Source organism: Carassius auratus, chromosome 13 (genome assembly GCF_003368295.1).
Source record: "Carassius auratus strain Wakin chromosome 13, ASM336829v1, whole genome shotgun sequence".
Lineage (NCBI taxonomy): Eukaryota > Metazoa > Chordata > Actinopteri > Cypriniformes > Cyprinidae > Carassius > Carassius auratus.
Window position 1 is genome coordinate 9,764,650 of NC_039255.1, and position 23,375 is coordinate 9,788,024.

The 23,375-nt window shown below is 36.5% G+C and overlaps 3 protein-coding genes across 8 annotated transcripts in view; 2 read left to right on the forward strand and 1 right to left on the reverse strand.

The window, feature by feature from the left end:
- The window catches only part of LOC113112581 (sine oculis-binding protein homolog), a 35,822-nt gene extending 29,411 nt beyond the window's left edge, over positions 1–6,411 (forward strand). For all 4 annotated transcript variants that reach the window (XM_026278277.1, XM_026278279.1, XM_026278278.1 and 1 more), the window contains one exon: positions 628–6,411. The gene's annotated coding sequence lies outside the window, so the exon portion shown is untranslated. The remainder of the gene's footprint in view (positions 1–627) is intronic.
- Positions 6,412–10,657: 4,246 nt separating this feature from the next.
- On the forward strand, positions 10,658–15,677 carry slc66a3 (solute carrier family 66 member 3). Its single transcript, XM_026278284.1, has 7 exons — positions 10,658–10,931; positions 12,127–12,209; positions 12,295–12,364; positions 12,518–12,575; positions 12,767–12,887; positions 12,962–13,003; positions 13,084–15,677. The coding sequence occupies exons 1-7, from the start codon at positions 10,786–10,788 to the stop codon at positions 13,173–13,175; spliced, it is 612 nt and encodes a 203-aa protein (XP_026134069.1). The 5' UTR covers positions 10,658–10,785; the 3' UTR covers positions 13,176–15,677.
- Positions 15,678–15,962: 285 nt separating this feature from the next.
- The window catches only part of LOC113112582 (rho-associated protein kinase 2-like), a 43,090-nt gene continuing 35,677 nt past the window's right edge, over positions 15,963–23,375 (reverse strand). The window contains exons 20-31 of one of the 3 annotated variants that reach the window (XM_026278281.1): positions 23,194–23,297; positions 22,849–23,035; positions 22,638–22,731; positions 22,235–22,329; positions 21,931–22,122; positions 21,674–21,842; positions 21,255–21,325; positions 20,822–20,910; positions 20,586–20,664; positions 20,181–20,439; positions 19,616–19,829; positions 15,963–18,150 (exon numbers count right to left, since the gene is read on the reverse strand). In XM_026278281.1, the coding sequence (XP_026134066.1) occupies positions 17,892–18,150; positions 19,616–19,829; positions 20,181–20,439; positions 20,586–20,664; positions 20,822–20,910; positions 21,255–21,325; positions 21,674–21,842; positions 21,931–22,122; positions 22,235–22,329; positions 22,638–22,731; positions 22,849–23,035; positions 23,194–23,297 (1,812 nt within the window). In that variant the 3' untranslated portion in view covers positions 15,963–17,891. The remainder of the gene's footprint in view (positions 18,151–19,615; positions 19,830–20,180; positions 20,440–20,585; positions 20,665–20,821; positions 20,911–21,254; positions 21,326–21,673; positions 21,843–21,930; positions 22,123–22,234; positions 22,330–22,637; positions 22,732–22,848; positions 23,036–23,193; positions 23,298–23,375) is intronic. The other 2 variants (XM_026278283.1, XM_026278282.1) reach the window with 2 other exon arrangements.

Genomic DNA, 23,375 nt, shown 5'->3' on the forward strand with positions numbered 1-23,375 from the left:
TTGCAGATTTCTATTGAAGTAATAGTTAAAATAAAAAAATTAACAATTATTTTCATTTACACACCCCCGGGTTGCACCAAACCTGTATGAAATTCTGTCTCCTGTGAAACACAAAAATAATTTCTTGAAGTGTACTTTGTCTCTCCAATCTGTGTGGAACTACAGCTTTCTAACTTAAGATTTGATATATATATATATATATATATATATATATATATGTATAATGTATAATGTATATAATGTATTCCTGTAATGGCAATGCTGAATTTTCACTGCTACAGTCTTTTTCTCCAAAAACTCCAAAAACTTTCTATAATTAGAAATCTTAACAGATGTGCTGCTTAATATTTTTGTGGAAACCCTGAAAAAATTTAATTTCAGGATAATTTGATGAATAGAAAGTTCAGAAAAACAGCATTGAATTGAAATAAAAATATTTTGTACTATTATAAATTACATTTGGAATGACATTTTAGGGTGAACTTTCCCTTTAACACTCTTAATTTTATCCCTGAATCGATCTCATGATGAATCATTCAAACTGATAAAAAAACAACAACAAGGCTGCATGCAATGATCTACTCATTACTCCTTTTTTCTTTTATTTTCCCCACCTCTCTTAAATAGAAACAACACCTCACCAAAGGGATAGAGAGGACTGCACTGCAGCAGAGACCATCAGCTGTCCACAGACTTCATTCACAATCCAGCCAATCAAGATGTCAACCTTGCTTGCTCCACTTTTTCAATCCAGGACATACACGTTGTGACATAAAATGCATACAAATTATCCAGATTGGGCAGCAGTCTGCTCCGTCTCCACCCCTTTCGGCTAAACAAAGACTGACACAAAGTGTTAATCTGAGAAGTAGATCAGACGTGATGTTTGACCTTCAACTGCGATGTCTTCAGGCAGTCTGTTTTCAGTCTACTTGTTGATGAAAAAGATATTTCTCATCCTTGATAAGAGGACTTTCCACCTGCCGGTTGGAGGCGGCACTGCAGTGCAGGATTAAAGTGTACATAAACAGATTTCCGAGAAGGCGGATCTTAAGCCAAACACAATAGGTCTGCCAGGCTGCCAATCAGACATGCCCATGAATAACTATAATTTGGAACAGGGCCAGTCAAATCCTGCCACAGATGGATGGACCAGTTTTCTGCTTTGTGTGTGCATTCAAAGAGGCTCAGTTTAATCTGCCTGAACATTTGGAGTCTGATGCTTCTGATTCAATAGCTTCAGTAAGACAGACTAATACAGATGCAGAGCGGCTCTAAAAGATGGACAGAAAACTCTCTCTTCTCAAATCTTTATTTCGCTCTCCCCCCTCACTTCCTCTGACTATGTATCAGTATCTGCAGCACAAGCGAAACACTCTGTACTCTTTCTTAACCTCTTTCCCCACTCTTCTTTCTGAGGGAGAGTAGTTCCGGAACCAGACACCCCAAAAAATACAGGAAGAGAGAAGTACAAATCCAGAAGGATGAAGTGAACTTTCATCTCATCTCTGGGAAGAAGCTGGAAACTCATCCATCCTTGGAGAAGAAAGCTAGAAGATAAGTAGTCTGCACTACTGGAGAACAGTGTTTGTGGATTGTTTGCTGGTTTATTGTGCAATGACAATTCATTTACTCACTGATTTGATTGAGGATTACAGGGTACAGACTTCACCAAGCATTTCGGCAAACACATACACAAAATGGCTGCTAGCTTTGTGTCCATTGGCTTGGAGACTGTCCCACCCAGTCTGTTCAATCACAAGCGCTCACGGCTCAGCAAAGAGTTGGTCTAACACTGCTGGGGGGTTGTGTACACACTGTCCTGATGTATCAGTTGGCTTAGATGGAAAGCAATGTACACGGGGGCATTTGGGTTGGATTTTTCATTATTTATAACAGTTACTATCTTATTGCGGTGCTCTTATTTAAGAAAAATCCCTCCTGGGTTTTCTATCAAGAGTACAATCAAAACCAGTGGAGAGGTCAGTAAATGTCTCGGCCAGCTGTGAGTTTATGTCAATTGTGCATTCTTGAGGTTCATTTAGATTTTTTTTTTATGCTTTACTTTTTGCCAAATCCCAATCAGTGCTAAATTATGTACATCACTTCCTTTCCAGCTATGGTTACAGGAACAGTTTCTGTTAGTTCCAAGGTGCCTCAGTGTAGATGCCAAGAACATTTTTCCTAAAGGTAGACTGGGTTGGTTAGGATTAGGTTAGGTTAGAGCCAAAATGATTTACGTTGCACAGAGTAAGAGCTGAGTGCATGGTTAGCACCTGTGTGCATAGGTTATTTGTTTTGACTAAAGTGGAGGAATGAACCTTAAAGCCAAGTGTGTGTGTGGGGGGGGGAGGTGTATCAGATTTCTTGCCAAAATGGAGTTCTGTTTGACAAAACATTCATTTTGCCAATTTATTTTGGGAAAAGTTCTAATGTTCAAGTCCAAAAATTGTCAAGCAATATGTTGGAAATCACAAGGTGGAAGAAAAAAAAAGTCACCCAGATCAGAAATACACACTCTGATGATTTGACTGTATTGATGAGTGTTCTCCAAATAGCTATATTTTCAGTCAAAAATGAAAAGAGGAACTAAATATAAACATTTCCACGAATTTCATGTACAGAATTTCAGACCAGATATTTTTTTGTTTGTTTGTTTTATTGTAATTTTTTTATTATTTTGTTTGTTTTCTTTACTTAATTTACTTTGATCTACTTTTCTTACTTTTAATTTACTTTTTTTTTACTGATCAGCACTGACCCAAATCTACCCTTCAACCTTTAGCACTTCTCTCTCTCCTTCTTTTCCCCTCTGTGTTTTTTCTCTCCACTTCTGGACGGCGTACAAACAAGAGTGCAATCCTATCCTATCCCTCTGTACTTTTTGCTGCAGGATTCAGTTTCACAGTGGTATATTTTTTAAGAGTAGGCTCAGAGGTCTAATTGTGACTGGCTAGAGTAAGGACTAAATTTCTCTCTGGGGTTCGTATGTGGCGGAGCCTCATTCCAGTGTCAGATTTAAACACACACACACACACACACATTCTTGTGTCAGATTTATTTTGTCAGTACTGATACAGCTGGCTGACCCTCCGTCTGGATGGAAGTGTTACAGAAAGCAGATTGATGAAAAGGGCAAAATATCAGAGAAGCATAAACACACACACCCAATGTACTGTACACTCTGAGTCCCCACAAAGATCGTAAACTAGACATGAGTGTGTGTGTGTGGAACAAACAGTGTTGCTCTGAGAATCTTTATAATGTGTGTGCTGCACAACCAAACATACATTACATGTCTGGATTTGTCATGAGGAGCCAGCCACAGCATCATATAGCGCTCTCTTTATTGACTCAAATTTCCTCTATTTTTCCTTCTCTCCTCCTCCCCCTCTTTCATACTAAGCCCTTTTATTGCTCCTTGATATTTTTAATTCGTAAGTAATTATTTACTTAGTATTTCAAATATACCATAGTGAACTATGGAAGCCTTTTTCCACCTCAGAGTAGAAAGTAAGAAATGTAATTTTGAGATACATTTAAAATAAGAACATGAACTGTGAGATATAAAGTTACAATTACAGGAAATAAAAGTTGCAATTACGAGAAGTATTTGCAAGTGCAAGTTATAAAAAAGTCTCCATGCAAGACAAAGTTGCAATTATGAAAAATGTCTCAAATGCAAGAAATAAAGTCTTCTTTGTAAGACATACAGTAGCAATTTAGCAAAATCAAAGCTGAAATGGTGAAATATTGTCACAGTAGGAGATTTAAAATTACAACTGGGAAACATAAGAATCGTAATTACACTTTTAGTTTTTTTTACTCTGAAATCCAGATGTCTAGAAAAAAATATAACTCTGATTCTCTCTGATCTATACAAATGTATTCCCATTTTCAAACTTACTTTCTCTATAATGACGTGCTCTTAAAAGAAGCAGTTACAGCTGTTTATGTTTATTAATAGGGAGTATGGAGGACAATTTAAGGTCATGTCTTACTGAAATCACTCTTCATATAGCTGCAAAAACCACCCAAACACCCATTACTGCTTATCTCGCAGACATGAAATATGTTTTGTTTTTTGTTTTTTTACTTTCCTGTGTGTATGAGTGTATTTGCGTGTGTGACCTTGCTTTTGTAACTGGAGCAGCACAGACTGGGCTGGGACAGATATAACCCTGAAACCGAACACTGTTGTAGTGTCTGCGGTCCCACGCAGACAAGACAATGACACCAGCAAAAACGTATGCGTGTGTGTGTGTGTATGTTAATTATTAGAAATGGCCACAAGACAGTATAATTTCTCTGATAAAGTTCGCGTAAACTGTTGAAATTTGTTAAAGGGTATATTTGATTTGCTGTCCAGGGCTTTCTAAATAGCATGATTGTTATCCTGCGTTTCTAAAGTGAAAAAAAGATCTACTGTAGCGTGTCAATTAGAGGGTTGCCAGATCTTTCTAAAAAAGAAAACACCTTTCCCCAAACAAGCCCAAAATAAGTGATTTGTCTTACCAAAATACAAAACCATTCCAAAGGTTTGGGGTCAGTAAAACACAGTAAAAATAATGTTAAAAACAGTAATGTTGTGAAGTATGATTAAAATTCTTGTGAAAAGGCCATGAATTGACAAAGCTGAATTTTGAGCAACTATTACTCCAGTCTTCAGTGTGACATAATCCTTCAGAAATCGTTCTAATATTTTGATTTGGTGCTCAAGGACGATTCCTTACTGTAAATGTTGAAAACAGTTTCTGCTAATATTTTTGTAGATTTTTTTTTCAGGATCCTTTGATGAAAGGAAAATCCAAAAGAACAGATTTTATTTGAAATTCAGATCTTTTGTAATGTTTTAATTGTTGTTACTTACACTTATGACCAATTTAATGCATCCTTGTTGAATAAAATATATATTTTTTAAAAACTTACTGACCTCAAACTTTTGAAAGTATAGTGTAAGTCTAAAAATAAGCTATTTTTATATGAAAAACAAAAGCCGAGGCAAACAGAGTAAAAAAAAATTGGGGATATTTAATTTCTGAAATAATCCCAAAACAATGAGACCCGTGTTTATAAGCAACTTTATTAAAAAAGACCAAAACTGCTTATGATTAAACATGGCAACATTGATCCACTAGAGGGAAGTGAAGTGTGTTCTGTCAGCAAGCTCAAAGAAGGACAGATGAGAAACACAAGCAGTTAAAAAAAAATAACCATAGTGCTTGAGTGCAATACTGTAATCCAAGAGCATTTCAAAGGATCTACTAGAGAGGCGCCTGTTTTAGAGACCAAACTGTCTTTAAGCCCTGAAGCTGGGTACAAAAAGAGCACTTGGCTTTTCCGTTCACCACAATTAGTCAGTCTGAATGTTTGGAGGGCCTCTGTTTAATCAGATGGGGGGAACATGAGCTCTGCTGTGGCCAAAGATCAGCCACACGCACAGAAACAAGATGGAGACGCTGAAACCCATACACCCCAACTCAAATACCAGCAAAACCAATCAATCAGTGCATCCCTCATCGAGCAGTGTTATACAACTCAAACCAAACAACAATCACAGACACGTCAGCTCTACTGTAATGATGCTAAATCAAGAGAACTGGAGAAGCAAGAGGCAGCTCAGATGTGAGTTTTCAACATCTATAGTATGTGACAAAGGGCTCGGTAATATCCTGTAGCCATGTGAGAAATGTTTTTTTCCCATCATTCCCGTGGGTGGTATTAAGAGGATGGCTTTGTCAACATCCGGAATTATGCAACAATAAATTCTTATTTGCACTCTGTGTGAGAGGCACTATGTCTGTAAAATAACAAGAGCAAACTGCAGTTTTTAAGAATCTAATTTTAAAAGGTTTTTGAGGCGAACATTTGAGCTGCCTTAATTCTTTGTGCTCTGTAATTAACAATGCCTGCTTGATTAAGAAAAGCAAAACCCACTTTGTAAAAAATAAAATAAAAAAATGGATGTATAGATGCTTTGTCTGTCCTGTATGAATCTGAGATTTTGCTACATTTGCCCACTCTCACCCATCTCACCCCTTTTAACCCGAAACCTTGTACATTTACCCTTGTTGTTGTTTTTTCAATCTTTTTTGTGTACTTACAGAACATTTTATAGTATTATTTATTACTGGCAAGCCTTTGAATTCATAAAAAGCATGAGAGGTGGTTCTTTGAACAGGGTAGCAAGAGGCAGAAAAGCTTCTCAAAGAAAAGTATGTTTTTTGTTTTGTTTTGTTTTTAATTAAAGAAGGAAATGGCAAGAATAAAAGAAAAAGATAAACTTGTCTTTTTATTATGAAGTTGTTATAAAACTTGTTGCTTTGAAATGTACAATTTTTGTGTTGTAACAGTATTTGTTTAACCCAGTGAATTGCTTATTACAACTTAATAAATAGAGGCACACTCCAATTCTCAATTCTCCAAGAGTGTTTTTTTTTTTCTTTTCTTGAATGCTTATTTAATTGATTTATAGTTGGGTCATTTTCAAAAAATGTTGACTTTCTAACTTAATTAAAAAATTGCTAGACGTATTAATTGGTGCAACAATAGCATCTCAAAACATATACAGGAGATCTTAAATCAATAAATTATACCAATAATTTTGTTTTGACCCAATAATATTTTATGCAAGTATGAACTGAAACAACTAATTTTGGATTAAACCCTTTTGGATTAAAGGTCCCGTTTTTCGCGCTTTTTTGAAGCTTTGATTGTGTTTACAGTGTGCAATATAACATGTGTTCATGTTTCGCGTGTAAAAAACACAGTATTTTTCACACAATTCACCTATCTGTATACCACTGTTTTCACTGTCATAAAAACGGGCTAAATAGTATCAAGTTCTGATTGTGCCAGCGGTTTATGGAGTGAGTTTTGGTTCTTTATTACATGCGAGAAAATAAAAGATCTGAGAGAAAAAAAAAGTTTGAGAGAAAAAGTTATCACACTGATAGCAAAAAAACATTTCATGAGAGAAAAAAGAATATTTGAGAGAAAAAGTTTTCATGCCAATAGCAAAAAATAATAATATTTGAGACTAAAGAAAGTTTTGAGAGAAAGTATTTTCTCATAGAACATAAAAAAATATACATTTGAAATTTTTAAAATTATTTCTGAGAAAAAAAATCTCTCTCAAAATACTTAGAAAAAAACTCTCAAATATATATGTTTTGCTATCAGTGTGAAAATGTTTTCTCTCTAAAAAAAAAGTGTTTCTCTCGAAACGCTTTTCTTTGCTCTTGATGCAATTTCTTGCTCTCGTGTCAGGATTTTGCTTTCACTGTGAGAATTGTGTCATGGGCGGGGCCACGTTCCTATTGGCCAGTCGGGTGAGCATCGTCTTGTCTTGGGAGTCGAACTGATTCATAACACCATTGTTCGGTTCACCTGCATAGATGCCGCCTCTGCCTTATGGCTAGTTAAGTTGAGCAGTGAGCACGGACACTCCAATGTTTGGGTAAGAAGATGACACACAGCTGGCTGAGCAAGTTCAGTATCACTGAAGATTAAACATTAAAAAATATCACTCATATTCATGAATGAACGTGTATTATATTATTTGCTTGCTAATCGCTAGTAAAGCTAACCAGCCATCATGCTAGGTAAACTTGCAAACTCACCTGGTTTATACTATGTTTAAATCAAATGCCAAATTAATGTTTTGATTTAGATAGTTTCACGCCTTATTTAGTGAGTAGTGAGCTAGTTTCTACCTTTGCACTTGCTAGCCTCAAAGCACCTGAAGAGTAACTGCTTGTTCTTACAACCTCCCGCACAACTTTCAACTAACGTTAGTATGCATGGAAGGTGGCAACCCTACAACTAGCTAACGTTAGACAATGATTGACATACCGTTTGAAAGATTTAAAAGAAAAAATAATTACCATGACAGTACAGGCACAAACATATTTGTGGGTTGCTAATGTAAGAGTTAGTCCTAGACCTGCAATTTACCTTGTCAGCTCTAGACCTCGGCTAGATGGTAAAAAATATTTAGAATAAGCCCCGTGTAGCTGAGTTTGCGAGCTATACATGCAGTGTAGCTAAACATGTGCAACAACCATACAAAGACTATTTTAAACAAAACTAGGTGGGACACTTTCAAACGGTATATCAATCACTGCTCACTACTCACTAAATAAGGCGTGAAACTATCTAAATCAAAACATTAATTTGGCATTTGATTTAAACATAGTATAAACCAGGTGAGTTTGCAAGTTTACCTAGCATGATGGCTGGTTAGCTTTACTAGCAATTAGCAAGCACATAATATAATACACATTCATTCATGAAAATTAGTGCTATTTTTTAATGTTTAATCTTCAGTGATACTGAACTTGCTCAGCCAGCTGTGTGTCATCATCTTACCCAAACATTGGAGTGTCCGTGCTCACTGCTCAACTTAACTAGCCATAAGGCAGAGGCGGCATCTATGCAGGTGAACCGAACAATGGTGTTATGAATCAGTTCGACTCCCAAGACAAGACGATGCTCACCCGACTGGCCAATAGGAACGTGGCCCCGCCCATGACACAATTCTCACAGTGAAAGCAAAATCCTGACACAAGAGCAAGAAATTGCATCAAGAGCAAAGAAAAGCGTTTCGAGAGAAACACTTTTTTTTTTTGAGAAAATATTTTCACACTGATAGCAAAAAATATATATTTGAGAGTTTTTTTCAAAGTATTTTGAGAGAGATTTTTTTTCTCAGAAATAATTTTAAAAATTTCAAATGTATATTTTTTTATGTTCTATGAGAAAATACTTTCTCTCAAAACTTTCTTTAGTCTCAAATATTATTATTTTTTGCTATTGGCATGAAAACTTTTTCTCTCAAATATTCTTTTTTCTCTCATGAAATGTTTTTTTGCTATCAGTGTGATAACTTTTTCTCTCAAACTTTTTTTTTTCTCTCAGATCTTTTATTTTCTCGCATGTAATAAAGACACATTTCTAACTCCATAGCGGTTCCTGTGTTGTGTTTCGACAGCAGCTCAGCGCACGAGGCCCTCCTGCAAACGCGATTGGACTAGTTGTGGAGTAGTTTTGAGAAGCAAGTGGGCAGGAGCATGTGCTGGAGATGTACTTACAATCACAGGAGCGTTTATACTAACGAGATGCGCATGAAAATCGCATTCGTTTTTTTGCACACAGCCCTAAAATCTAATTAACAAAGCTAAAGCGTTGCCCTTTGTTAAATAAGTTACAGAAACTGTTAAACGCACCAACTTAAATAATAAAATACACTTACCGGTTGTGGGTCCGTAAACAACGCCTTCTCCAGACAAAGAGGGAACTGCTCCATCTTTCAAGAATAATCCTTTTGCGAATCCGGCATTAAATTGATTGAGGAAGTTGTCCTCAGCAAGCTGTCCTCAGCAAAATGTGCTGCACATAGTTTTACATGTGGATTATAACTTTCGAGAAACGAGTTAAACATAAATTGTAACCATTAATCTCCAAGTTCAGCGTTCCTGGGAAGCCCAAACAAAGATGACTGAAAATATCAGCGTTTCAAAGACATGGCAAACACAAACGCAGCTCTTCCTTCTTCTCCGTTGGAGCGCAACAAGACCACGCCCCCTTTTTTGTGAATTCATGTGGGCGGAGATTAGTCAAAAAAACTGTTTTAGTGACGTCATTGCTGCAGGAAAGAGGGCTGTAGTCCAAACAGGTCGTACGAAAATTTGAATAGTAAAGAACAATATATTATACAATTGTTTATTTTGTTAGGAAAATTCCATATACATAAGAAAAAGTGGGCTCAATGTAAACCAAATTTTGTACATTTTATAAATGACTTTAAATTATATCTAAATCTCTTGGAACAAACTGAAAACAAAAAAGCACTGAAAACATGTAATGCTCTGAAATCATTGAAATGTATGTAACTTTTTCTCTCTCTCTTTTTCTCTCTCGCTCTCTTTTCTCTGGCAGCTAATGTTTATTTGATTATTTGAATATGTAATACCTCATGTTCTTGTGGCATTGAATTAATAAAGCATTAAAAAAAAAAAAAAAAAAAAAAAAAAAGTCCAAACAGGTCGTTTTTTTGTTGGCGAATTCTGTTAAATAAAATATCTCACTTGGCATTGAACTTTGAGCTTTGGAATTTTACAGATTTTATTTATAATCTAACAACAGCATTACACACTAACTAACGTTTAAAACATGGAATCACGAAGAAGGGGACCTTTAAGTAAAAAAAAAACAAAAAAAACACAAGAAACACAAGAATAAACTGATTTGTGAAATGTATATTAATAACTTTCTCAATATAATGAGGTAGTGTTCAGATTTGTACCCAATAATTACAAATGATATTTTTTTTACAAATGATATTTTTAAAGACTGATAACAAATATTAATTAAAACAAATATATCTTTATATTAGCCTGTCTTTATTTATTTGAACAGGTTACATATTCCAACTAAACTTGAGGAAACAGAGTGAGGATAGATTATTTCAAATAGATTATAGATTAAAATAGACATATTTTATATTTTTCATTATTGAATATCTTTTCATTGCTGAATATCTGTCACCATATTTATCATTTAGCTGAATTGAAGGTAACAATAACATTAATGACATTCCGTTCTCTGATGATCTGTTGGCACCAATGAAAGAGGAGACGCATTGTGAGCTACGGGCGCTGGGGAGGGTCAAATCTCGCGCGCTGACGTGATGTGTGCGGAAGTACCGCTGATTCAGCTACTAACAGCTGGAGCTGCTTCGTGCCAGGATCACACTAGCGGATCGTAGAGGGCGGATTAACAGAGATGGACGGCAATTTGACGCTGCATTTAGCGAACTTCAGCACTCTGTTCGTGTGTATGGTGCTGAAGTTCCCGCAGATATTCGTGATGATGCGGGCCAGAGCGAGCACTGGAGTCAGTCTGAACAGTCTGCTGCTCGAGCTGCTCGGGTAAGAACTGAAAGCATGCATCCAGCTGTCACTGATACTAATATATGGATGTTCTAGTAATGAAAACAGTACGTGCATACAGGTGTTCTTTGATATGGTCTGATGTTGCTTTAAGTATATTTGAGAATAATTTTCACTAAATTTAAAACCAAAAACCAAAGTTTATCACATATACATAACGTGAGTGTAATATAGGCATTAGTGTCAACAATGGCTGTATTATATTAGTAGTTGAGGGTCTTCAACTTTTGCTTGCTGGGACCCCCTAATGTACAGAGGGACCCTCTGTCATATAAAGCAGGGTTTACCACACTGTGACTTTTACAGCTGTGACCACTGGATAAAAAAAAAGAACTCCAAAATCAATAAAAAAAAATAAAAAAACATTTTAGAATGGTGATAAATGTAAATGTGCTGACCACTGCACTGTGATTTTGTGTGTGAGCATTAAATTCATTAGCATATAAATATGTGTCTACACATTTCTGCATATAGTTATCCACACACAATAATTGTTAAAGCTTTAAGTATATTGGTGTTTTTGTCACTTTTATTAGTTAAAAAAAAACTTTTTTTTAATACATTTCAATAACCTTATTTGATTAACATTTGTATGCATTTCCATGATTTTATGGCTTAATTTTTAACATTTATATTCATTTTCATGACATTTCCAGACATTCAAAGCACAACGACACAACAATGAAAGAGGGTTATTATCAGAAATTTTCTTTGAAACTAACATCTGAAATAAAATATAAAAAACCTAAGCTTATTTAGCTTTAATTATATTTTGTTTATCTTTAAGTACTAAAATAGTCCAAACTAATAAATAAAAATGATTAAAGAGACATATACATATTTTAATAGACTTAAAAATTAATAAAATATTATAGTGAGAACAAAATATAAAAATAAAATCAAATAGAAAATATTAACAAAAACTATAGATGTATATATATATATATGTATATATCACTTATACTAAAATAACAATGGCCTGAAGACTGATGTATTGCCTTAGTGCCATATGAAAAGATTTATTATTAGATTTTAGAGATCAAATAATGATTGGCAGACCCGGGGATAAATGTCAAATGTATATGTGTTTATGCATGGCCAAAAGGTTTCCAGCTTAGTTCTTCTCTTCTCTCTTTCTCTATGTGTGTGTGTGTGTGTGTGTGTGTGTGTGCAGGTTCATAGTATTCATGTCCTATCAGATGTATTATGACTACCCACCGCTCACATACCTGGAGTATCCCATCCTCATTGCTCAAGGTGAGCACTGCTGACAGATCAGATTCTGATGCTTCAACACTCCAAATCCACTCTCATTTCTCATTTTAATCTTGTGTGTCCACAGATGTCATAGTGCTCCTGTTAATCCTGCACTATAACAGGAACCTGAAACACAGCCTCATATACGCAGCACTGTATCCTTCAAACCCATGTTGTGAAGTTATGCTATTCATCTGGGCACCGAGTCAGAAATAATAAACCAATAATAATTAAAACCTACCTCATTTAAGATAAAACGAGGTATTTAATGAATACAAATATTGAATTTCTTTTACTGTAAGAATCAGGTTTGTGGGTGGATGGCAGCTGCTTACAGTACAGAAGTGGGTGATTGATCTGGCCATGGTGAGAGCATGCCACTACTGATCCAAATGCATTTGCATTAATTTCATATTTACACTTAGGTCATCTTATTTTGAATTTAATAGATTCAGTTTAAAGGTATAGCATTTTTGCCGTTTCAAAAAAAAAAATCTTATTGACCTCAAACTGAATGGTAATAAGAGTTTTCTCTCATTTTTGCCGTTGTCTCTCAGAGTTTGTGCACTTTCATTAGTGCCAGCAGTAAACTGGCACAGCTTCAGTGTTTGTGGCAGTCAAAGGACTCCCGGCAGGTCAGCACTCTCACCTGGGCTCTGGCCACATATACATGCCTGGGTAAGTGACACAGAAGGAAAACTGAGCACTTCTCCAGTCTGTCATACTGATAATGAGTGTGTTCTGTTTGGCAGCGAGGATCTTCACCACCGTCATCACCACAGGAGATACACAAGGTCCGTAAGAGCTTCCTGGTGGGATGTGTCCATTGTTTGGTTGAGATGGCATCTTTATCTTTGTTTTCTTTTTTCTCCAGTTCTCATTCGGTTTGTCGTCATGACCATTCTGAACATGTGGGTCACGGTTACAGTCATCTACTACAAACCTCATGCAGTGAAGCAGGATTAAGAGGATGTCACGCAGTGGATCTCAGTGTATTCTCAATGTATTCTCTGTCTGCTGGTGGAGGTTTTTTTTTCTTCTAGATTCAGGTCAGGTGCTAATTGCGATTAATCACATCCAAAATGAAAGTGTGTAATTTCATAACACTATATTCAAAAAAAGTCACACACACACATATATATATATATCTGTAGGGGATAATGCTCAGCTAGCATTGCATTAAATTATTTTATGATTTCACAATGTGGAGGCCCATAACTACCAGAGGCGAAGGGATGGTGGTTGCCTCAGTGGAGTGCATTGAAATCATTTAATACACATCTAGCTGTGCATTATTCTGCTTATACCATGATCATTTGTCAGCATTGACAACTTAAAATGATGTTTGCAGCACAATATTTCACTGGAAGGATAAAAATGGTTATTTTAGTCAGTTACACCTGTAGACATAGCATTTTGTCTACTCTAAAATTAGACACAGCGATTAAAGTAGTTTGGTGAGATCACATTTATTTGAATTAATTATAGCACTTATTTAAATTGATTACCGAGAAAGAGATAAAAGTTGCATTTGTGAATGATCTGCATCTCAATGAAGTTGTGAGTTTAGTTACTCCAGAAAAAGCAGTTTTAACTTTTGTTACTGAGAAATATAATGTAGCAATTATTTTGTCAATATTGTATTAATAAAAGTCACAGGACAACAGTTTCTGTGCTCCCGAATGCTTTAAAAGCAGACACTGTTGAACGTAAGATTGCATTATATTTGAATGAATAATTAGCCTGCAATATATATAGCCTACCTCAGTTCTCCACAGAAATAGTGCTAACAACACATTTAATGTATTACATTGAATTAAATAAAAACTTTTGAAAATTTTTATAATTAGGAAGTTTAGGCTGCTGTTTGTTTTTGGTATTTTATTAGACTACTTAAATTAGCCTGAGGCTAATGGATGTTGATCTTCACATTTCCATTGATCGTTAAATTCATGTTTAAGCTTGGAGGAGGATGGATGTTTGAGAATAGTCTGTTTTTCTTTGCTTGTTGAGGCTCGTGCATCAGATGGACACTTTGACAGGTATTTTTTTTTTATCATCCTGCTGGAGAACTAAAGACTCTTTTGATAGGTATTGGGTATTTTTATTTTAGGTGCAATTAATCGATTTGACAGCCCTAAGTTTTATACTGAATTGCAGTAGGTCTCGTCTTCCTTGCATCTATCAGACTATTTTAGACACTTTTACACTTAATTCTTGTGTTCAGCTTAAAAGTTTTCACTCTATTTTGCTGCCTTGCAAGCACTGGTATTTTCTTCATAACATGCAAATATATTATGTATTGGGGTGTGGTACAGTGTGTACACACACACACACACACATATATATATATATATATTTTTTTTTTTTTTTTTTTTTTTCATTATAATTGTTCTAAATCTCATACTCCCATGAAGGAAAGCAGATATGAATGATGTGAACTCACAAATGATGAATTGTATTTGACATAAGAAGGACATCAGAAGTCTGACCAAATAGTGTTTTGAAACCATACAAACATTCCTATCCTTCACTGATTCTCACACTGGTCATTTCTTGCCTGCTGCATTTATACATGTTCAGATATAAATGTATATGTTTTTCAAAGTTGTTATACTGTAAGAAGTTTAGTAACTGTCTTTTTCTTCTCAGAACGGAAAATATTTTTTGACAAATTTCACCTAAAGAACTTTTAAAACTGATTAATGATCAGGTTGCTATGCAGACTGTTTACTGTATTAAGATTTAATATGAACTATTAAGTCTAAAGCACATCTATTGTCTATTCTGGAAGTACTTTACTAGATCTGTTCATTTGTATTTTATAAATCAATAAACATTCCTTTTATGTGAAAATATGTCTGGATTAGTTTTTGTGTTACATAATTAAATAGTATAAAAAAGAACTATTATGTTCTACAAATGTAGTTTTCTGAATCGTTCTTCTCTGGTAATCCCAGATAATAAAAGCTTGATGTATTTTGAACGCATTAACAATCAATACAGATATCATATGTGTATTAAAAATGTATAACTTCTGTGATAGAAGCAGACAAAGTAATGACCACATTGTTTATATTAAAACTTTACTTCCTTTTTACTACATTCACAGCTATATACCCATTTAACCAACTACTTGTGTTTACAAAAATAAGCAAAAGTTATACAGGGTTTCCAAACAACAAAGCTACATATGCTTTTCATTTTATTGTCAAACAGTACATCAATATAAAACATGCAAATCTGGAGGCAGAGCTTTAAAAATAAAATAAAAAAAGTGCCCAGACCTGTATAAATAGCAAACCAACTGGTAAGACGGCAGGTCAAATATACGCTGTATATTCATATATTTATATATATAACGTGTAAAAGAACACTGATATGCAGTCACAGCACACCCAGAGATACACACTGTTTGCTATGGTGAAGAAACAAACAAAAAACTGACTTCAAATCACAAAAAAAAAAGAAACTCCTGCTCACATCTAGATGTTGATCTGTTAATCATACCATCATTACATTCGATTCATACTGAGGAGTGAGCAGTGCAGGTGTCCAGGAGAGCATTATGGGATGCATTCATGACCAGAGAAGGTTTAATCAAGCTTTGATCACACAGTGGGGTAAACAAAAGTAAAAACACTACAAGAAGAAACACTACAGTTTCATTGCATTTATGTAAGTAATGAGAAACATATGTAGTGGTGTTTTCTAGCCGTTTACTCTATGTGGTGTGTTGCACTACTGTCTATATTCAGCCATTAAAAAAAAAAAAAAAAACACTATGGTCAGACCCAGTTGTCGTCCACATTCTCTGGCCGGTCCAGCGGGGTTCAGTCTTAGCGTTCAGGTCAACTCTGGCCTTGAATGAAGTAGTTTGGTATGACGCTGACCCTTTAGTTTTGTGTAGAACTGTTGTGCTGTTGAAGTCGAAGCAACCGTATGCCCAGAGAATAAAAGCCATATCACGACAGCAAAGCCTTCTTCAACATTTGTACATCTCTCACTTTTTTGGGATTTGCCAAAATGTGCGAAAAGTTATAAAGGTCTTTTGTTGATGTGATAGGAAGAACCCCAAATCACCATGTAGCAGCACCAGAATCCCAATACAAGGTTAACTAGAGAATGAGGGAGAAATCGAGAAAGACAAAGAGAAAGTTAGTTTCACCACATTTTAACCCAAGAGGAAAGAAAAATCCTTCGTTCATATAAAAAAAAAGAAGCACCACAGCGTGCCATCATGCTCAAGAGAAGCAGATCAACACACCTGCAAACACACACAAGTGGCAAACTTTCATAGCAAAAGGGAACAAATAAAAAAGACCTAGAAATAAAAATAGTGTCTTCTTCTTAAAGAGTTTGTAAACATGGTAATCAAACGGACTCATTTGTTCAGAAGGCTGTTGGTGGAGTCTTCTCGCCTCATCTTTGGCATGTCCAGTCGAGGGGGACTAGGGCAAGAGGGTCAAAGGTCAAATAAGAAACACAGGCAGGCCAAATGCCAATTCTCTGAACAAACCTCCTCTCCTTCAATAGTAAATGAGAAATGATTGGAGAAACTGTTCAGCTTTGCAATTGAAGAGTGCCTGCTGTGGGCTTGGAGGGCAGAGAGGGTGTTCATGAGAATTGGTAAAGAAACTTCTGCTGGGTCATGGCAAGTTCTCCATATCCCATCTTGACCAAATCTTTCAAACAAACAGTTAACACTCACACATGCTTCAATTTGTTGCAAAGGCAAACAAATCCAACTGCACACACAAAAAAGTCACTCCACGACTCTGTTCCAAAACCAAGTGAGCAGCCTAGAGCAGTGGTCTCAAACTCAATTCCTGGAGGGCCACAGCTCTGCAGAGTTTAGCTCCAACCAGCTCTAAACCTCACCTGCTTGGAAGTCTCTAGTAATCCTGAAGACCTTGATTAGCTGGACCAGGTGTGTTTGATTAGGGTTGGAGCAAAACTGTGCAGTTTTGGAACAGAGCCCCTATGTTAAGCAGTTACCCTGTTTCCACCCTACACATGCTCCTCAGAAATGAAACGTATGGTCATAATCTACATCATCCACATCATCCAGAGCCCAGTGCCAGTCCTGAAGCTCCGGATCCAGAAGCCTGCAGGTGGAGGAGAAAGCATTCAGCCAAGCTTTCACCAACCTCGTCTCAGTAAGGTCTGGAGGTAGTTTGCTAAGATGAAGCTAAGAGGTAATTACTATGACAGAGCTACACCTTAAAAATAAGATCTGCCACTGTTCACTGCTGAAGCTTTAAAGGCTGTATATCTGTATGCATCCTGATTTTAATCTTAAATGTGCAATCAATTTGAAGATACAGAGCTCTTGTGAGAAGTTTTAAGTCTTCTTCTGACACATACTTTTAGTATTTAGACTTTAAATTCAGTGTTCTTAGTCATAATTAAAAACCTGATTTGATACAAAAGAGAAAAAGTGCTTTGTTAATGTCTAAGCTGTCATCTTGCATCCCAAGTTACAAAAGGTAGCCCAGTGTAACACTGTTTAAGCTTTCTATCCGGCAAGCCACCATTAGCAAAGACCGTAAATGTTATTCTGTTAGTTTAGACACCGTGATTTAAACATTGAAAGCTCCTGAATGATGTCTCTGAAGCATCCTAACAAATAAACATTCGATACATCCTCCATCCAACTTCCAGGCCGGCAGTCTCCTCCTCTCACCCAGTGTTGAACTGGTCTGGAGTACAGGGTCCAAGACTTTCCTCTCTCTTGTCCATGTGCTCCTTGTGGCATTTGATCTGACATCTCTGGCATTCCAGAGCCAGAGGAGGTTTGAACATGTTCCACAGGGGTTTGGTACAGGCCTCGCAGTTGGCAGGAAAGTGGTAGAATAAAGGAATAAACTCATGTCCCTTGTGGTAGATGAAGCCGGATTTCTCTGCACATGCTGTTGGGTCCATTATGTTGTGCACAGACCTGTGTGTCATATAGAGTACCACTCTAGTGTGTAACCGATGCCAAACACGTGCTTAGCGCTTCTGCACAGATTTTATGAACAGCCATCTTAGAATCAGACTTCACAGAATCAGACTTTACAGAACAAGATGGTAAAAGGACAGTTCCCACAAAAATGAAAAACCCAATCAAATTGTCATCATTCACTCACTCTAATGACTTTAAACTCTACACAACATAAAATATATTTTACAACGCCTAAAAAATGAAGGAAGACGGTGACCAAGAACTGGCAAAGTAACATTTTACAAGAAAATACTATTCAAGTCTTTCTACGTTATATGAAAAAGAAAAAAGTGTTATTTGTTTCTTGGTGAAAATTTGTGATTAAAAAAAATAAATAAAAATTATACATTTTCTGAGTGGAAATAGTTTAAAGTTAAATCCTACACTGTTTTTCAGTGCACCAAAAATGTTATCTTGACACATTAACACAATACATAATTTAAGATGTGGTGGAAATAACACTGTGGTTAAAAAAATCATTGCTTTCAGGGAAAAAAAAAAAACCTAGGGACGTGCATCCCCATGCCTGAGGCCAATCTGATTTCGATTCAATTCAACACAATGTGATTCAATGCAATAGAAACAAATACGATGCTATGCAATTCAATATGATACAGATACTGTATCACTATGATACAGTTCACTGCTATTATTTGATGGAAGATGCCGCTCTACCTCTGCCATGTTAATCTATAATCTAAGTGACTCTCAGGAGACAGGCCTCAGTCTCCATAGTGTTGTGATGCGTCATATACACGTAGCAGTTGTGGTGATGAGAGAACGAGCTTGAGAAACAGTTAAGAGAGGAGAAATCCATCTACATATAAAATACTGTTCAAATTATAGGTCACTTTCTAAATGGTAAAAGTATAGCGCATCAACTGTACTGATGATTAAATATAAATTTAAACAATTTTTACCAGTGGAAATATGTTGGAAACCATGCATTGCGATACAAATGTCAACTTGTAGCCAAAACACTTAAATCAATGTAACGCTTCGTTAACTTTTATGCCAATGCATCAATGTAATTCGGTTTGCAATACACTAATGGACATGTAATGGCAAAAATACTTCAAAAGTGCTCTTTTCTGTTTTTAAACATTCTACAGAATTTATTTTGTATTGTATAAAAAAAGAGTGGTTTGGGCATTCTGCTAATCTAATTTTGAATGACATGAGAATGAGTAAATGATGAGAGTTTTCATTTTTGAACAAACTGGTCTGAAAGGATCTGTGAATGAAACCCAGGCCTTTCTGTAATCCTCTTACTCTAGAGACTGACACTGATTAGCACAATTTCTTTGGGCTCCCACAGTGTAAATCTTCATTTGCCACATGAACACAAGACAGAACTGGACACAGCCTTTGACTGACAGAATTTTGCATATAAATGGGGATGTCAAGGCTTAATACTCACCTGGGTTTGCCGGGGGGTATTGGTCGGCTGGATCTCTTTAAGGACTGACTGTTTTGTACTTTAACAGGAGCTCTGGGAGAAGAGCGGTGAGTGGCATCTGGTGCTGGAGGTTTTTTGGGGATCTTCTTCATGAGCCGACTAACCCACTTCTGCTGTTCCTCCTGAGACAATGCTAACAGCAGCAGATTTTTAGCCGTAGACACGTCATAGTTCACTAGGGATAGAAACGCAGAAAGGAAAAAGGGGTTATGAGAAAGGAGAAAACAAGTGAATTTACTTGCTCTGATATGGCTGATATATTGCTTCTGCAGAATAGACAAGAAGTTGATCATTAAAAAAAAAAAAGGAATCCAAACATTTATAAAAAAAACCCCTAAAATGTCTTTTTTATTATTAAAAAAAAAAATTAACCATTTCATGTTTCCTTTGTTTTCTCAAAAGTTAATTCCTAATTGAATAAATACTTTAGAACTGAAAATATGACTACATTCCCAGGTCTTCCAGGACCCAGGGAACCTTTTTATTTTGTCCCCATTAAGAGAGAAAGAAGAGAGCCCCTTCTCACCTTTACACGGAGCAATGATTTCCTCTTTCTTGTCCATGTGGTCTTTGTGGCACTTGATGTGACATCGTCTGCACTCGAGAGCTGGAGGTGGTTTAAACATGTTCCACAGGGGTTTGGTACAGGCTTCACAGTTCGTTGGGAAGTGGTACAGGGTGGGAATGAACTCATGACCCTTATGGCAAATGTAGCTGGACTTGTCCCCAGGAAGAGGTTCCAGTTCTTGCTCTTTCTTGCTTTCACCCTCATTAGCGTACAAGATCTGGAGGAAGCAATGATAAGCAATGAGTTCTTTGTTTACAGACTTTATTCTTAGGATTCAAATCCCATCTTATAAAACTTAAGCAATTTTCAAGTTTAAAATTTCCCTAATACTCCGCCTGTAGTAACTGTGGTCTACCAATATACCTGGAATATTCTGGGGATCTCTTTGGCGTCAGCACGGTAGACGTCCGTCTGGGTCACCGAACGCACATGAAAAAGTTTACTGTCAAGAGAACACCAGAGAAATCAAGATAATGACAAGATGACAGAGACGATTCAAGTCAGTCAAAAGGAAAAATGACAACTTTTTTTGACTGGGACAAAATGAATGAGCTTGGCATCCCTTTAATGAAATGGATTTAAAGAGTAAAAAGTCTCACTCTATGTCCAACACCATGTAAGGATTGGAAAGCTCTTTGTCCTGCTCACTGTTGTAGAAGAGAATCTTCTTGCTGCTCACCACAACATACTAGAGAAGAGAAAAGAAACAAAAGACTGACTGAAACCCTGGGTGAGGCTTCTGATGCAGGAGTATCAGTGTCTAGCACTGCAACTCTAGAGGTTTAGCTCTTGTTTACAAAGTCACCCGAGGTTTAGTCCTGATAATTAGTGGTAATTAACAAATTAATAATTCTAATGGAACTTAAAGTTTATTAAATAGGAAAATGGTTTATTCACTCACTATAACCTCACACAAAGTGTCATTTTAGTATTAATTATATATACCGTAATTCCTCAAATAAAGACCGGTGATTGGTGATTGATTCGGAACTGATTCTGTGCTAATGTTATGACACTTGTCTAAAAACATACCTTCCTTTCCCACCCAAATCGTTTGGTGTTGTTCCTCACTGGTAAAGATAGCCAACCCTCCAGTCTTGTCTCTGTACAACACGCAGAGAAAGAGATGTATAATAAAACAGAGCAGTTTTATAAAACTACACCAGAGAAACAGAACAGAAAACATGAGGTCCAGGCAAGTCTTAAAAGGTCAAAAGGCCATGCACTGAACACCATGCAGGTCACCTGTAGGGTCAGGCTCTGCAGTGAGGTGAAGGGTGAAAGATCAATAGTTGAACTGAGGACTAGACCAAAACTGAGCAGAAAGAAAGGAGGGTGACATGGGACGATGTGGAAAAAAACATGAGGAAAGTGAATTAAAAATGAAAAGTTACAAAAGAGGACAGAGGATAACAGAATGAAAAGAAATTTAGAAAATAACTTAACAATACCTGCTAGTGATTCATCAGTGTCCATTTCTGGGCCGCTGCTCATACTGGCAGAGTCCAGCGACTGGACGTTTAGAGAGTTCAGCAGACAGCGCAGCTGCTCGATATCGCTGTCTTTACTGTCCAGAGCCATCTGCAGCTCGACACGCACCTGAGACTCTTCTGCCAGTTGCTGCAGGAAATAATAAGAGTAAGAAACAAGCAATCTGACTCTATGTCAAGAAGTGTGGCATTCTCCAGACACCAATTAACGGTCATACCGCTTGCATGTCATTGATTTCTCTCTGGTATTTGATGATAGAGCTGTTGAGCTTCTCCCTCTCAGAACGCAGCTCCAGCTGCAACTTCCTGTTTTCTTTCTCCTTCCTCCTCACGTCTGTATCATTTCCACGGCGACTTCCACCACCTCTGACCTCCTTTCTATTCATGATCTCTGCCAGCTTGTTCACCGCCTAAAATGCAGGTAAAATAAAAAAAGTAGTAATTGAGGCAGTAAAAATAAATAAAAATCAATCAAACTTCATTTGATTCAGATTTTTGTTCGAGGACTATGTTATGATGTACTTGTGTTTTGAGAGTTCTCTCTGACTGAAGCTGTTTCTCAAGGGCTAGCTTCACTTGAATGATGGACTGCTCTTCATTCTTGAGATTCTGCAGGTCTGAAAATCAAAAATACTCTGTCATCACAAACTCAACCACTAAAAATGAAAATATTATACTTTTTTTTTTTATTACATATCAAGTTATGTAAGAAACATGCATATAATATAATAAAGTGCATATGTATGTACGGTATATGTATATAAACTGTTAGAAAATGAAATATAATAATAATTTAAACTAATATCAGGTTCATTTTACACATAAGAAAATATCCTATAGAATACATTATTGTGAATTCTTTTGCACACAAGAATAAACACCTAAATTAATCAGCAAGAACAAAATGAGTTGGTCATCAACTTACAGTCTTGTGTTTCCTTTACTTTGTTGTTCAGTTCTTCTTTCTCATTGGCCAAGTTTGCCACATCATTCGTCAATGTGCGATTAGCTTCCTCTAACTGTAGAAGGATGGGAAAATGAAAACCGACACCATCCAATATCCTCAAGACTGCTGCAAATCTAAATGTGTAGATTTCTGTAACTCCAGCTAACAGCTGTAGTGTGGTGTAACTCACTGAGGTGATGGTGGTGTCTTTTTCAGCGAGCTCCTGTCTGTGTCTGGCCATCATCTCTTTGATCTCCAGCTCCTTCATGATCTTCTCCTTCTCCAGGTCGGAATACTGCTCCTCTGCAATGGAGCGCGCCAGCTGCTCCGAGTCAGCCTTCGTTAGTGTGATCTCTAACTGGGCCGCAAGAGAATCCCTGAGAATGAGACAAGAGAAAAAGGCACATCGAATTTAAACCAACATATATTCTTTCAATTTACAGTGTGATTAAAACAAAAAAGTCTTGTCTGGTATTTTGACCACAAATCAAAAAAATTATTGGATTTTCTGCTTGTTATTGGACATAAATCTCACCTTTCCTCCTGTAGCTCCTGTAGACTCTGCTGCATGTCTTTATAAAGTTTATTTTTCTCCTCGCACTCTTCCTTCAGCTCCCGCACCTGTGTCTTATACAGCGTCTACACACAAACGCACAGGCACACACACATATCCACACAGAGTCTTGTTAGACTTTTGAGTGTTCAGTTTGTTTCTGG